The sequence below is a fragment of the Drosophila persimilis genome, unplaced genomic scaffold, assembly GCF_003286085.1.
Source record: "Drosophila persimilis strain 14011-0111.01,24,50 unplaced genomic scaffold, DperRS2 tig00000676-arrow-arrow-pilon, whole genome shotgun sequence".
Taxonomy (NCBI): Eukaryota; Metazoa; Arthropoda; class Insecta; order Diptera; family Drosophilidae; genus Drosophila; species Drosophila persimilis.
The window spans coordinates 1,983,838-1,999,978 of NW_020825332.1; the positions used below are offsets into that span (position 1 = coordinate 1,983,838).

Consider the following 16,141-nt stretch of genomic DNA (forward strand, 5'->3'; position numbering starts at 1 on the left):
CAACACCATCGCCATCGCCAGCGCCAGAACCACCAATGCAGAGGCGCTAATTGTACAATAGCCGCATGCCAAGCATCCAGAACAACGAACGACGGGTGGCAGGAGGGACAACACAGTGACTGGAAAAAGCGTGCGAACGCGCAATAGAATGTAAACTAGCTGTGTGGCTACCAAGCAGGCGGAAGGCCAATAGAGCCGGGCACACAGCCGTAGAGGTGTTTGAGTAGGTTATTGTTTCTCAAAAGCTGCAATATTTGAAGGCGGGCTATACGAGTATATGGGCTGTAGGCATCTGTCTTCTGGCCATGGTAGTATTTTTAGAACGGTTCATATTTAATATAAATAAATTACACTCATTTCAATATGAAATATATTTATTTAAATCAAATATTTTTAAATTAATGGTAAAATGTAAGTCTTGTTTTTTTGCTCGTATTTTGTAATCACAAATAGCAAACACGATAGCATTGTGCACTGTTATTACAAGCGGAAACTAGCACAATGCCTGGGGACTCCATTACATATGCACACATACATACATGAATGTACATACATACATACATACATCAAATGTATGTGAAAAGAGTTTCTTAACACAATTTCGACAATGGTTTATCAATTTTTAAATGCATTTGTTGGTTAATTGTGACTTCTTCTGCTGTACTTTCTAGTCAATTCGTAACCTTTTCCTTGTTCAAAGCTATTCGTTACTTTAAGAGAAATCAATTGTAGAATATTCCAAATAATTACTCGTACAATATGGACATTTGAGACGAGTGTAGATGAAAATCAAAGCTAACGAGATGTGCTCTCCGGCATGTTCTTATCCGTATCCGCATCTGCAGCGGCTTCCACCGCTTGTTGGAGGGGGGAGAGGGGTGGGGCTCTATAGATTTCCCTAATTAAGCGAAACTCAAACCTTTTCTTCAATTAACCATGCTATATCCAGTGGCCAGGCCGGAGGCAACTCAAAGGGACATATCACATGCCGTTTCATCCTCCCGATTTTCGATTCTCGATGCCGTTTCCGATTCCGATTCTGGTCCAGCATATGGCACTTGCAGTCAGGTCAGTTCTTTGCCGGACCTGGAGCTGGAGCTGGAGCTGGACGGGGGAGGGAAGGAGGGAAGAAAGGGAGGGGGGCTGGGTATAAAACAGCATATTTATTGCAACATGCAAAAAGGAAGGCATATCAAAGGGTCCGGTCCAGTCCAGTCCAGTCCAGTCCATTCCAGTCCAACCCACATCGACCTCTGGCCCTCGGACCCGGAGAGAACCAGAGAAACCAGAAACCGAGAGCCATCAGAAAGAGAAAATAATGTTTATGCTGCTGTTTGCCTTTTCCACGAGTGTTTCGACGAGTGTTCTGTGTGCCGTGTGTACGTGTGTGTACGTGTGTGTGTGTGGCCGTATCCTTGTCCAGGAATTTCTGTTTCTGTTTCTATTTGTGTTTTGTATTTTTTCCCAGCACTGTTCTGCTGTGCTCTGCTCTGCTCTGCTCTGCTCTGCTCTGTTTTGTTCTGGTCTGTATCCTCATCTATGGCGTTGTTTCTTTGCAGGGACTGGCGCAATCGGGCGCCTGGGCCTGCTTCGACGAGTTCAATCGCATCGAGCTGGAAGTGCTGTCGGTGGTGGCGCAACAGATCCTGACCATACAGCGGGCCATCGGACGCAAGGTTGTGAAATTCTTTTTCGAGGATACAATGCTCAAACTGGATCCGACTTGTTCCATATTCATAACCATGAATCCCGGGTGAGTGCTGCGCCACATCGACTGGGGGGGCGTGGGGCGTGGGGCATGGTGCATGGGGCATGGGGCATGTTGTCTGTCGAGGGAACAGCAGCTGCGGTTTCACGCATCGCATTTTTTCCACACGCTCTCCTTCGTTTTGGGTGTGTGCATTTGAAAATGCATTTAGTTACTTTGTAAGCCCCCGTATACGGCCTACACAGAACACGGAAGGAGGGGAAGGAGGAGAAGGAGGAGGCAGAGCAAGGGCCGGACTGGTAGCAGTTCTCTGATGTGGACAGGGCTATTAGCCAGCCGCCAGCCGCCACTCGGCACGCCCTCCGACGCCCCCGGTGAACACTGAAGCGGGTGGTGGGAAGGTGGAAGGCTGTCTCTGTGCGTTCCGATATTGGTAGTTATTGCGTTATTGGAGATTTTCCCATCGGGATATTTATTGCTTTGGCATGCATGCAGAACAGCTGCGACAAACATGCATATTAGCCCTCGATCCAGCTCCAACGCCTACTCCTGCTCCTGCTCCTGCTCCAGTTCCAGGTTCCTTCTGCTGTCCGGCTGTCTTCCTCTCTATCCATAACTGATTGTGCCATTCAGCGAAGGTCTTAATTTCGATTGGACGTCGCTTTTGCCTTTGCTTTGGCCATTGCCATTGCCACTGCCAGCAGGCAGACTTCCTGCCTGGCAGGAAGCTCCCGTTTTTTTGTGCTCCTCTCTCTGGTCTCTCTTAGGGGTTTGGTTTTTCTGCCCTGCCTGCCAATTTGTCACGCAACCAGACGTTCTTAAGAGCAATCACTCATATTGGTTATTGGCAGGACTCGGAATGGGAATGAGAATAGGAATAGCAATGGCTACTGGCTACTGGCACTGTTACTGGTACTGGTACCTAGGGCTCTCGCCTGGGTCCTGTGTTTAGTATTTATGCCATTAGCACTTGCACTTTGATGAATTTGATTGGCCCAGTGCCCCGCTCTAATCCTTCCTTGTCCTGTTCCTCCTGCCTACAGCTATGCCGGTCGCACGGAACTGCCCGACAATCTGAAAGTGCTGTTCCGCACAGTGGCCATGATGGTGCCCGACTATGCCATGATCGGTGAGATCACCTTGTACTCCAACGGCTTCGACATGGCCCGCAATCTCTCGCAGAAGATCGTGCAGGCCTACAAGCTCTGCTCGGAACAGTTGTCCTCGCAGTCCCACTACGATTACGGTGAGTACGAACCCTAAGCAATTATCTGAGAGCTGAGAGCTGAGAACTGAGCCCTGGGCGTACTGAGAGATGCATCCGGGATGCATCTGGCTAATAAGGCGCAAAGGTAGTCAACAACACGTGTTCTTTTCTCTCCAGAGTAGATAAGTTTCCTTTCCCCCGAAGGGTGGCTGCGGGTGGGGGATGCTGGCGTGGGAGGAGACTACAACAGCTTTCCGGTTGTCTCATGTCTTGCTGGGTGCGTGTTTTTTCTTGGCTCTGGTTCTGGCTCTGGTTCGGACTTTTCTTTTTGCTTGTTTCAAGGCAAAGATATTGCTCCTTTTACGACGTAACATGTCATATGACATTACAACATGTCTGTGCTTGCCACTCCGTCTTTATGTCTGTGTGTGTGTGTGTCTCTGTGTCTGGAGTCTACGACTCCGTCCGTATCCGTATCCGTATCCGTATCTATGTGCATCTTTGTCCAGCCGCTGGCTGCCGCAATTGCAGCAGGCACGGCAGGGCACGGCAGGGCGGTGCGGGGCGGGGCGGGGCGGGACGGGCAGGAAGGCTGGCTGTGCAGCTGTGTGCAAGTTTATGTGCAAAGTACATTTGATCAGTATCTTATTTTGAGTTTAAATTGAAAAACTTTCTTGCAAGTTTGCTGCTGCGCTTTTGTGCATCGTGTGTGAGAGACAAATGTGGCATGCACACATATAGACAGCCAGACGGACACATACACATGTTTGTTGGCCTTCCTTCCAAGTAATAATAAAAACTATTTGTACACTCACCCCGGGAGTCGCCTCCGCTCTGTCCTATCCTGTCCTGTCCAGTCCAGTCCGGCTGTTTTTGCAACGTTGCAAAAGTTTAGCATTTCCCTGGCGCTATAATGAAGCCCCGGCCACAGCCACAGGGTCCAGGAGCCAGCCGGTCTCTCCGACGCCATCAACGCCATCAACGCCATCAAATACCTGAAACGTAGCCGAGACGGAGCTGAGTTATGCGCTCGCATAAATGCCAAGTTAATGCCCACGACCCTCCCTCCCTCCTCCCGGTAGCCTGTAGTGGTACTTACATCCATCCTTCCATCCATCCATCCATCTGTCCATCCATCGACACAGGTATGCGCGCCGTCAAGTCCGTGCTGCTGGCCTCCGCATCGCTGCGACGCCTCTACGTGGACCTGCCGGAGCCGGAGATTGTTTTGCGTGCCATTGTTGATGTCAATTTGCCGAAATTCCTCGAGCAGGACATCTCCCTCTTCATTGGCATCTACATGGATCTCTTCCCAGGCGTCGATCTGCCCATGGTAAGCGCAGCTTGAATCAATTTTTCAGGTTTAATGAGCTGCAAGCGATGCCAATTAATGCGATAAACGGTAATTAATTATATAGAGAAAGGCATGATATATGCAGCTATGTATGCACTATATACCTGTCTAGCCGGTTGCCGTTGTACGAAGGTTAAATACTCTTGGGAGAGTCGGGGGTAGGTTTCCTGAGTGTCCGTGTCACCAGCAAAGAACATCTCCCGTAAACGATCCTGAAAGAACATTTGAATGTTAGCATTTTAAGACTTGAAGAAGGGTATAGGAATTGGTACAGTCCCTTACAATCCCTTCCAGCCTTAAGAATGTTTTAGTCCCTGAGGCACTTCAACGCTGAACAAATCGTGTATCACGGAAATCTGATGAGTTTTCAATGAATTAGTTTTCAATAACTTATGACTCTATGACCCAATAATACCCTACCAAAAGTGAAGTTCTATATGTATCCTTCATGTACTACCTTTATGAAAAGGAAAACCACTTCGGCAGAAGAAAACACACTTTAATTTTGGATTTTTTTCATATTTTATTTGCACTCATGTTCCATTTTGTCCATCCTCCCCCGTCCGCGGTATAGCCGCAACGCGACGATATACTCAAGTGGCTGCACATCAACCTGGAGGCGAGGAATCTGCAGGCGACACCGTGGTATTTGGAGAAAATTCTGCAGATATACGAGATGCTGCTGGTGCGGCACGGCCTTATGATAGTGGGCGGCTCGATGGGCGGCAAGACCACCGCCTACCAGGTAAGAGTCGGGAGGACCATGGCTGAAATATTTCAGCCGTACGTTTATTAATTTCGCCGGGCAGCCAATTAAATGGCCTGGAATTAATGAGTCAACAAACGACTCAATCTCGGCTACTGCACCTCATTCTCTCTCTCTTTCTCTCCCGCTCGGTCGCCCCCTCTAGATGTTGGCTCTGACGCTGAAAAATGTGTCGGCGGACGAGGAGGCAACACTGCGCGAGTATCCGGTAGTTTTTCGCATCATCAACCCAAAGGCCATCACCATGGGCCAGCTGTACGGCCGCTTCGATCCCATCTCCCACGAGTGGTCCGACGGCGTGCTCGCGAAGACGTTCCGCGAGCAGGTCCAGGGACCGCGCGGCGAACGGGCCTGGGTCATGTTCGATGGCCCCGTGGATGCGGTGTGGATTGAGAATCTCAACACGGTGCTGGACGACAACAAGAAGCTCTGCCTCATGTCCGGCGAGATCATGCAGATGACGAAGCTGATGAACATGATGTTCGAGCCCGCTGACCTGGAGCAGGCCTCCCCGGCCACAGTCTCCCGTTGTGGGATGATCTACATGGAGCCCTCGCAGCTGGGCTGGCGCGCCTTCCACAAGAGCTTCACCAATGTCCTCGTGAAGAACGTGGGCCTCAACGAGATCTACATGACGCTGTTCGAGGACATGGTTGACTGGCTGATCCCGGCCGCCCTGGACTTCCTGCCGCAGTGCAAGCAGATGCTGGAACTGTCGCCGTTGTATCAGTACCAGACGTTCTCGCGGTTCTTCCTGCACTTCCTCGAAAAGCACAAGGTCTTCACCCAGGTGTGGTTCCAGCAGATGTTCCTCTTCTGCTACGCCTGGGCCTACTGTTCGGCCTTGACGGGCGCCGGTCAGAGGACCTTTGACACGCTGCTTCGCAAGGTGATCTATGGCTCGAACGAGGACTATCCCAAGCCGAAATACTTCTCACTGAATCGCGGCCAGATGTTCCCCGAGAAGCTGTTGTTCCTCGATTATCGTTTCGACGAGGCCGAGAACTGGTGGACGTGGCAAAAGTCCACGGACGATCCCTCCTCGGCCATCAGCAACTTCCCGGACGAGGCGCAGATCAGCGAGCTGATCGTCCCCACCAAGGAGACGGGCTATATATCCTACTGGCAGGACTTCTGCATCTCCAAGTCCTACGGCATGATGGTCATCGGCCCCACGGGCACTGGCAAGAGCGCCATCATCACCAGCAACCTGCTGGCTCTTCCCAAATTCGCCAATCTCGTGAACATCATCAACTTCTCGGCCCGCACTTCGGCACAGATGGTGCAGGAGACGATCATGAGCAAGCTGGACAGACGGCGCAAGGGTGTCTATGGGCCATCGCTGGGCAAGAAGGTATCCTTATCCCTCTCCCTATGACCTTATGGGAGCCCCAATCCAATATAGTAACCCTCGAAATCTCCACGTTTAGTGCACTGTTTTTTGCGACGATGTGGCCATGCCCTCGAAGGATACCTACGGCTCACAGCCGCCCCTGGAGCTGCTGCGCACTTGGATGGACCATGGCTATTGGTCGGATCTGGTGGATACCACCAAAATCGAGCTGGTGGACATGGTGAGTGGCAGTGTTCCACTGTCCATGAACTGTCCATAAACTGTCCATAAGTTATCGCTGAAACGTTCCACAGACTCTGATGTGCGCCATGGGCACTCTGGGTGGCAGTAACTTCATTTTTCCGCGTCTCTATCGCCACATGTTCGTGGTGGCCGTCGATTCCTTTGAGGACTCGACCATCGTTCGCATATTCACGGCAATTGGTGATTGGCATTTCGCCAAGGGTTATCCCGACAAGGTGTCTCTGCTCTCCCGTGTACGTACAGCCCCCCTTCCCACCCACAGACACCCCACAAAAAACAGCAGCAACCGCACACACAGAAATGGAGACGACAAACGGTGGAGAAGCAGGAGCAGGAGCAGGAGCAGGAGCGGGAGGATGATTGTCTGGTTTGGTCACTGGAGTCAATGGAGTTCGTGTTTGGCTCGCAGCCAAGTGATGGGCGCATAATAAAATTAAAATGGCGTATTTTATAGCTTCATTTCCCCCCGAAAAAGTTCTACGGACACTGGACTGTGACTCTGACTCCGACTCTGGTCTGGACTGGACTCTGTATCTCTATCTGTGGCTGTTGTTGCTGTTGTTTTTATTTTTATTGAGGATGTGTGTAACCCTTTTTTTTCTGGCAATGTTGCAGGGTTTGGCCGAGGCAATGGTCAGCGTATATCGCGAGGCAATACGCACCCTCCTGCCCACACCGGCCAAGTCCCACTACTCGTTCTCCCTGCGCGACATCACCCGCGTCTTCCAAGGCATCGTCATGGTCCCCGCCAAGCGGATGCCGGACCCCGAGAAGCTCGGACGTCTGTGGGCCCACGAAACTTATCGCGTATTTTATGACCGGTGAGTGGGTCTGTCTGGCTGTCTGGCTGTCATTCCTCATATCTCGAATCTGTATCTTCTGGCAGTTTGGTGGACCAGCGGGATCGGGATCGGCTGCTTATCATGGCCATTGATGCCTGCAAGACCTGTCTGCGATTCCCCCTGGAGCAGGCCTTTGCGGAACGCGTCGAACCCGGCGAGAAGCTGAGCGACAATGATATCCGGAATCTGTTCTACGGCAACTACATGGAACCCGATGCCGAGCCAAAGTTCTACGACGAGGGCGAGAGCTACGAGAAGCTGGAGAAGCTCATGAAGTACTATCTGCGGGAGTACAACTCCTTCTCGAGTACGCGAATGGATCTGGTCATGTTCCGCTTTGCCATTGAGCATGTGAGCAGGTAATACACCCCATGATGGAGGTGTTCTCCACTTGAAATCTCTTTGTCATGTTTCAGGGTTTCCCGAGTGCTGCAAATGCCGCGTGGCAACATCCTGATGGTGGGTATGGGCGGTTCGGGAAGGCGTAGCTCCTGTCGCTTGGCGGCTTACATAGCCGACTGCCGCCTGATGACAGTGCAGGTGTCCAAGAGCTATACGATTTCCGACTGGCGGGACGATCTCAAGAAGATACTGATGTCGGCCAGCTTCAATCTGAATCACACCGTTTTCCTCTTCTCCGATGCTCAGGTGAGTGACAGATAGAGATCTGCGTCTCCGCTGGGTTTCTGTGTTCGCCGTCGTGTTATGCTAATCCGCCACCAGAATGGCTATTTAATACGGCTGTAAATCGTAGACAGCTTTAATCAAAACCTCCAGGGCAGAGGGAACAACAAACCCATAAACCCTATACCGCCCGCCCCTTCGCGTCCCCGTCCTCGTCTCCGTATCCATCACCGTATCTGTCTATGCTCTACCTCCGACCGTACACTCAGAGAAAAGTGGCATAGTGACAATCAAAACACACATATTTTTTAATTAAATTTTGGGCATGTGAAATTAAATATAATTTAATTTTTTAAATGGTCTATATTTAATCTAAAAATAAAAGCCTAAAAATAAACATAATTGTACACATTCGATTGTCAAAGCTTTTTTCTCCGGGTGTATGTAAATTGATAAATTAAATTGAAATTAATTTGAATATTCTTGGAAATAAAACAGATTTTACACACACACACACACACACACACAGAACGATGGACTTGAGTGGGAGATGGACTGTCTTGCAGTTGGAATAAATCAACAATTGATTGTCGCCTCGAATCCGTTTTCAATACGGAAGCCTAAAATCAGTTCAGAGCAGAGCAGAGCAGAGCAGAGCAGAGCGGAGCAGCAGCACTCATTGTTTTGGGCAGAATTTGCATTTATAATTAGGTTAATTGTTCAACTAACTTGATTATTGCTCAGTAATTTGCATAGGCAGGCAAGTAGGCAAGTTGGGCAAGTAGGCAGGCAGGCAGGCAGGCAGGCAGCACCAAATACCAGCCAACAGACAAACCAAATTATGGCAAATCAATCAGAGAGCAGCAGCAGCGGCGGCTTAAATCCAAATTAAATGTTGGGTCAATAAATTAGCATAGCCAAAAATACCGACTACCGACTACCGACCGACTACCAATATGGCAAACAATATGCAGGTGCTTAAAAATGCATTGTTATACATTTTATCAGTCCGAATTCCGATTCAGATCGGGATCCTTTGTGTTTGGTTTATGTTTTCTGTGCGGCCCCATTTGACCGTGAAGCGTGACCGACAGTATGTAGCCGCAGAGGAGCATAGCCATTGGGGCGGATTAAAACGGCCTTAACTGTGTGTATGGGTGGTTACCACTGCCAGGCCTCCGCACAAGACAATACACAATACTCAATCGAGAAGCGAAAATCAAGACTACTGTAGGCACTCATTGGCTCCGGCCTCGGGCCTCTGGGCAAGATATCGTTTCCAGGGAATTAGGATTGTTTTTCGGGTGTATCGCAATATCAATGATTTATCTGTTCTCCGGCCAGTTTTTGGGGTAAACAAAGCCTACCGCCTGCAGATATTAATTAAAAATTATACCCTGAAAGGACCAACCAGAGAGGACAACGGTCCGACAGCATGAGCATGAGCATGAGCATGAGCATGAGGATGAGGTAGAACCGAGAGGCACTTAGTTGAATGCAAAATGCTTGTACGGGCACAGTATCAGGTCCAAAAAGAGGCACAGGTTACATAAAAATGCATTTGGCCAGAGCACACACACACACACACACACACACACACTAGCACCATCTATAGATGCAGCTCAAGCCCCAGTACTCCAGTCCACTCCGTCTGATTCCACTTCTAATCCCCAATCCCTAATGCAAAACTTCGATTTGCATTGCACAGTTGTGAATTCCTGTCTATCCTGTTCTCTCTTCAGGCAACGGATGAGGGCTATGTGGAGGATATCAATGGCATACTTAATACCGGTGATTTGCCAAATCTCTACCAGCTGGAGGACAAGGCAGCCATCATGGAGAACATGGCGAATGTTGCCAAGCAACTGGTGAGTGCAGGATAAAACAGGCACAGGGCCAGGGACAGGGCCAGGGACAGGGACAGGGAATGGAAACTGTATACCGGCCGAGAGTGGTAAATACATTTCTGGCTAAATCCATGTCCCTGGCCGGCCACTGTCCTCATTCCCATTCCCATCCCCAGTTGAGTGTTAAATAAACCCGAAATTTGAACACAACTCCCTTTTAGGGCAGGAATCTGGACACGCTGCCCAGCGAGGTGTATGCCTTCTATATCGACCGCATACGAGAGCAGCTGCACATTGCTTTGGCCTTCTCGCCCATCGGTGACTCCTTCAAGGAGCGCATTCGGGTGTATCCCTCGCTGATCAACTGCTGCACCATCGACTGGTACATGCCCTGGCCGGAGGAGGCGCTGTCCCGGGTGGGCACCTACTTTGTCATGTCCATGAATCTGCATCGTCCCCACGACGAGGTCGAGGCAGAGCAGGCACAGGCACAGCCGCCGCGTCCCTCGGACGAGTCCGCTCAGGGCGCAGAAGGGCGCCGTGACACCGTCGAGGAGGATCGGGAGCTGACGCAGCTCGAGAACGATCTGGTCGACTGTGTCATGTTCTTCCACCAGTCGGTGGTGGATGCCAGCGAGAAGTGCTACCTGGAGCTAGGGCGCCGCAACTATGTGACGCCCTCTGCATATCTGGAGCTGCTCAAGGCCTTCCGCATCTTCTACGCCCGCAAGCTGGACGAGATCACACGACTGCGGGACCGCTACACGACCGGTCTGGAGAAGCTCGACTTTGCCGCCGGCCAGGTGGGCGAGATGCAGGCCAATCTCTACGATCTACAGCCGAAACTGAAGGTTCTTTCCGAGGAGACGGACCGCATCATGGTCAACATTGAGCGGGAGACGGCGGAGGCCGAGAAAAAGAAGGAGGTGGTGGGCGCCGATGAGGCAGCGGCCAATGAAGCCGCCGCCGCTGCCCAGGCCATCAAAGATGACTGCGAAACGGATCTGGCCGAGGCCATACCCGCTATGGAAGCGGCCCTCGAGGCGCTGAACACCCTCAAGCCCGCCGACGTCTTCATTGTCAAGTCCATGAAGAATCCTCCGTATGGCGTGAAGCTTACCATGGAAGCGGTCTGTGTGCTCAAGGGCATCAAGCCCGATCGCAAGCCTGACCCGAGTGGACACATGACGGAGGATTACTGGGGTCCGTCCATGCGCATGCTCAGCGACATGAAGTTCTTGGATTCGCTGAAGACATTCGATAAGGACAACATTCCCCCGCCGATCATCAAGAAGATTCGTGAGAAGTTTGTATCCCTGCAGATCCTCAAATATATACCCTGGCTTATGCCCTGCTCCTCTACCTTTCAGATACATTGCCGATCGTGATTTTGTGCCAGAGAAGATCAAGGCCGCTTCGATGGCCTGCGAGGGCATCTGTCGTTGGGTCCGAGCCATGGATGTCTACGACAAAGTGGCCCGGATTGTGATGCCCAAGAAGGCCGCTTTGGCCGAGGCCGAGGGCGAACTCTCGCAGCAAATGGAGAAGCTGAATGCCAAGCGAGCGGAGCTGCAGGTCATTCTGGACAAGTTGCAGAAGCTCAACGATTTCTTCGCAGAAAAGTCGCGCGAAAAGAAGCGTCTCGAGGATGAGATCGACAACTGCGAGAAGAAGTTGAACAGGTCTGGTCTGCCCCGGATATATATCCTCTTCTCTTCTCATCCCTATATTTTCTTAACAATTTACAGAGCGGAGAAGCTGTTGGGTGGCCTGGGCGGTGAGAAGACTCGCTGGTCTGAGGCGGCCAAGAATCTCCACGAATCCATCAGCAACATTGTGGGCGATGTCCTACTCGCTGGCGGCTGCACCGCTTACCTGGGATTCTTTACCACGGAGGTAAGTAAGAGTGGAGTATGTGGGACCCCATCTCCATCTCCATTCCCGTTCCCGTTCCCTTTCCCATCCTAGTGCCCCCCGCTAATGGCCATTTTCTCAGCTCTTCTCAGCTGTCCGGGTGATTTTCCCATAAAGGTTTTTAATATGCATGAGCACGTTGCATTGATTTTTCTCTCGTTTCGTTTCGTTTCGTTTTGTTTCGTTTTTTCTTGCGCTGCTTTTTCAATTTTCCCTCGCTCTCAGATGTCTGACGCGACATTTCCTTCTCACTCTGTCTGCCATATTATCTTCTATATTCTCTGTGTATACACGATTCAGTATGCACAAATGCTGACATGCTGAAATTTAGCTCAAAATCTAGCTAAAATCTTCTCCCTTCAAATTAAATCCCATTTTGCAGTACCGTGTGAATATCCTGAACGAATGGAATGCCCTGTGCCTCAAGCGGCACATACCGTGCAGCGAAACCTTCTCGCTGGCCACCACACTGGGCCATCCGATGACGATTCGTGCCTGGTCGCTGGCCGGACTGCCGGCGGATAACTTTTCCGTGGAGAATGGCATCATTGTGACCAACTCCAGTCGCTATTCGCTGCTCATCGATCCCCAGGGTGCGTAGAGCGTTACTTATGGATGAGTTTTCTTTTCTTTAATAATTTTCAATGTTCTTTCCAGTTCAAGCCAACAAATGGATCAAGAATATGGAAAAGAACAACAACTTAAAGGTGGTCAAGCAGAGCGACTCGAACTACATGCAGGTCCTTGAGTTGGCCATCTCCTATGGCCAGCCTGTGCTCATCGAGAATGTGGGTAAGTTCGGCGGGTGATTCTGTATGGATCCTGGTCCTTTGCTGATTCTTTTGACCCAAACAGGCCAGAAACTCGACTCGAATCTGACGCCCATATTGGAGAAGAACATCATCAAGCACAAGGGCGGGCTGTTCATTAAGAGCGGCGACACAATGATTGAATACAATCCCGACTTTCGTCTATACATAACGACCTGTCTACGCAATCCCCATTATCCGCCGGAAGTGATGGTTATGGTAAGTCGTCGGAGCTTCAGATCCAACTCGAGTAAGCCCCAGGGGCAATGATGACGTTAGTTGTGTAATAAAACGACCAACTTAAATTGATATTTGGAAAATGTGATGCAGCAGGCAGCAGGCAGCAGTGCAGCAGGCGACAGGCGGCAGGCGGCACTCGGCAAGGAATATGCAAATTTTCGTTGGCATTGACGATGATGTCGGGGGCAGGACCGTGGACTAGGACTGGGACAGGGCGCTGATGTACGTGCGACATGGCTGCTTAACTAGCACACTCTCAGCGGCAGCGAGGACATCTATCCCTGGTCCTAGTCCTAGTCCTGCTTCGACTCCTCGCTTGTCGAGGGTGTTTATAAAATTTTTCCAGCATTTCGCTCTTGCGCTGCCGTTTTGCCATCGCTTTTTATGCTGCAACTGTTGTCAGCAGTTTTCTTTTTAACCATCTCTATTTTCCCACTCCCTCAACCTTTTCCTGATTCTCTCTCTATGTCTGCTTTTCCTCTTCCTCTTCCACTTTTCTTTTTTCCTTTTTTTTTTGTGGCACATTGTGTGTTTATTTTGAGTTTTCTTTCCATTTTACGTGCCATACTCGATGCTGCCGCTGCCGCTTCCACTCCATGCCACACCATACCCTCCACTAGCACTGATCCTGTGTCCTCTTGTGTTCTCTGTTTAGGTAACAGTATTAAATTTCATGATAACGGAACAAGGATTACGCGAACAATTGCTGGCGATTGTGGTGGCACACGAGCGTCCCGATTTGCAAGAGAAGAAGGAACAATTGATTATTGAATCCGCAAGGAATCGTGATGCATTGTACACCATCGAATCGAAGATATTAGAGGTAAGGCTCCATCCCCAACTGTTTCTATTGCTTCTGATGCTGCTCCTCTCCTGCATCTGTTCCTGCTCGTGGCATAATAAATATTTTCATTCCTTTGAGCCATCGCTTCGCTTGCTTTCCATTTGGTTTGCTCTGCAGTCTGCAGTCTGCAGACTCCTGCTCCCAGATTCAATTAGAGCCAGGCCGAGGCGAGCGCAATTTATGCTTTTGTGCCTGGCCAATGACAATTCAATTAACTGGAAAGCAAACCACAGCTTAAATCGGTTAGAACTTAGTCAACATTCTTCCTTTCTCCTAGGTTCTGTCCACCTCGGAGGGAAATGTCCTGGAGGACGAGAATGCCATCAACATTCTATCCTCCAGTAAAATCCTGTCCGAGGATATCCAAGAGAAGCAAGTTATCGCCGTGGCCACCGAAATAGAAATAGATGCGGCCCGTCAGCAATATATACCCGTGGCCAAGCACTCGGCCATTCTGTTCTTCTGCATCAGCGAACTGGCGAATGTGGATCCCATGTACCAGTACTCGCTCTCCTGGTTCCTCAATCTCTTCGTGAACACCATCCTCAAGGCCCCCAAGTCGGACAATCTGGGGGATCGGCTGAACAACCTCAACGATTACTTCACCAAGTCCATCTACACGAACGTCTGTCGCTCTCTTTTTGAGAAGGACAAGCTCGTGATCTCGCTCGTCATGTGCCTGGGCATCCTAGTGTCGCAGGGTCGTGTGGCAAAGAACGATCTGCTGTTCTTCCTCACAGGAGGCATTGGCTTCAAGAGTATTCCCCCGAATCCTCTCAGTTCTTGGCTCCCGGACAAGGCATGGGCCGGCGCCGTTCGTGCCACAGATCTTGCAGAGTAAGTCTTGGTGTTCAGAAAAGGCATCCCCAACTGAAAAATCTTTTCTGGTGCAGCCTCAAGAATCTCCCCGATAAACTGCAAAGCAGCAAGGATGACTGGAAGGAGTATTACGATGCAGCGAGTCCCGACCAACTGCCGCTGCCAGCGCCCCACAATACGGTCAATGAAATGCTTTATCTGATCGTCCTCAAGGCCCTACGGCCGGATAAGCTGGTGCCTGCTGTGAGGGTATGTTGCAACCCCTCCTCTCTTTCCCTCTATCTCTCTCTCGAGGCAGAGCCCTTGATATACCTTTATTACAGGCTTTTATTACGCGCAACCTGGACAAGTCGTTCGTGGAGCCGCCTCCCTTCGATTTGGGTGCCTCGTTTGCGGATAGCTCGCCGAAAATACCGCTGGTGTTTCTGCTCTCGCCCGGATCGGATCCCATGGCCAGCCTCTTCATGTTCGCCAAACAACGCAACATGTACGACAAGTAAGTTAATTAACGAGATGGTGTGGAGTGGTGAGTGGCTCATATTTCCATGTTCGTGCTCCATGGAAAGGGATTCCATGGGACAGCCTGGGTGGGGGTGTCACCCTGGGAGGTGGCTTGTTTTCGATTAAGCGCGACATGTGCGCCTTGTCGATATGTGGGATGCCCCTCTGCGGCCATCCATCCCTTCATCCCAGAGTATCCATTCTGGTCTTTGCTCCACCCTCCGCCCCCCTCCCAACTTTAAAAGACAAATTTATGCTAAGCACATCCGCTCCTGCTCTCTGCTCTCCCGCACAGATTGAAAACCATCTCGCTGGGTCAGGGCCAGGGACCGCGGGCTGAAAAGATGATTATAGACGCGGCCCGTCACGGCCAGTGGGTCGTCCTGCAGAACTGTCACGTCGCCTTCAGCTGGATGGGCGACTTGGAGCGCATCTGCAATGACACGACCCTAACGGAAGGCGCCCACACCGACTACCGTCTGTGGTGCACATCGTATCCCAGTTCGGTCTTTCCCGTTTCGGTGCTGCAGAACTCCGTGAAGATGACAAACGAACCGCCCAAGGGTCTGCGGGCGAACATGCATCGCTCCTTCACCTCGGATCCCCTCATGCGTGACAAGTTCTTCACGAATGCCTTCCTCTTCTCGGACTCCGCCAACAAGTGCTGGCTCCGTGGTGTCTTTGCATTGGTCTTTTTCCACGCTGTGGTGCAGGAGCGACGAGAGTTTGGTCCTCTCGGATGGAATATTCCCTACGAGTTCAATGAATCCGATTTGAAGTAAGAAAATCTAATCTGGATTATCCCCAACATATCGCCAAATGTTTCCCCTTCTTTTAGGATCTCCTTGTTGCAATTGAAGATGTTCATCATGCAGAGCCAGAGCATTCCTTTCCGTGGTCATGTCTATCTCACGGGCGAGTGCAACTACGGCGGCAGAGTCACAGATGATAAGGATCGACGCCTGATCTTGTCGCTGCTGAATATGATCTACAATCCCACAACCATTGCGGAGGAAAAGTGCGTGGGACTCATCATTATCTGTTGCTATAGCTCTTAATCTGATTTCCT

At 50.6% G+C, this 16,141-nt stretch overlaps 1 protein-coding gene across 1 annotated transcript in view; it reads left to right on the forward strand.

The window, feature by feature from the left end:
* LOC6599888 (dynein heavy chain 3, axonemal) overlaps nt 1-16,141 on the forward strand; it is a 35,263-nt gene that overhangs the window by 16,884 nt on the left and 2,238 nt on the right. The window contains 23 exon segments of the mRNA XM_026991615.1: nt 1,560-1,753; nt 2,752-2,954; nt 4,061-4,248; nt 4,844-5,014; nt 5,181-6,389; nt 6,466-6,609; nt 6,683-6,865; nt 7,248-7,453; nt 7,519-7,833; nt 7,891-8,122; nt 9,841-9,966; nt 10,167-11,251; nt 11,316-11,627; nt 11,694-11,841; nt 12,242-12,452; nt 12,517-12,651; nt 12,715-12,887; nt 13,564-13,731; nt 14,030-14,589; nt 14,646-14,820; nt 14,895-15,067; nt 15,368-15,850; nt 15,911-16,090. Coding sequence (XP_026847416.1) covers nt 1,560-1,753; nt 2,752-2,954; nt 4,061-4,248; nt 4,844-5,014; nt 5,181-6,389; nt 6,466-6,609; nt 6,683-6,865; nt 7,248-7,453; nt 7,519-7,833; nt 7,891-8,122; nt 9,841-9,966; nt 10,167-11,251; nt 11,316-11,627; nt 11,694-11,841; nt 12,242-12,452; nt 12,517-12,651; nt 12,715-12,887; nt 13,564-13,731; nt 14,030-14,589; nt 14,646-14,820; nt 14,895-15,067; nt 15,368-15,850; nt 15,911-16,090 — 6,974 coding nt within the window.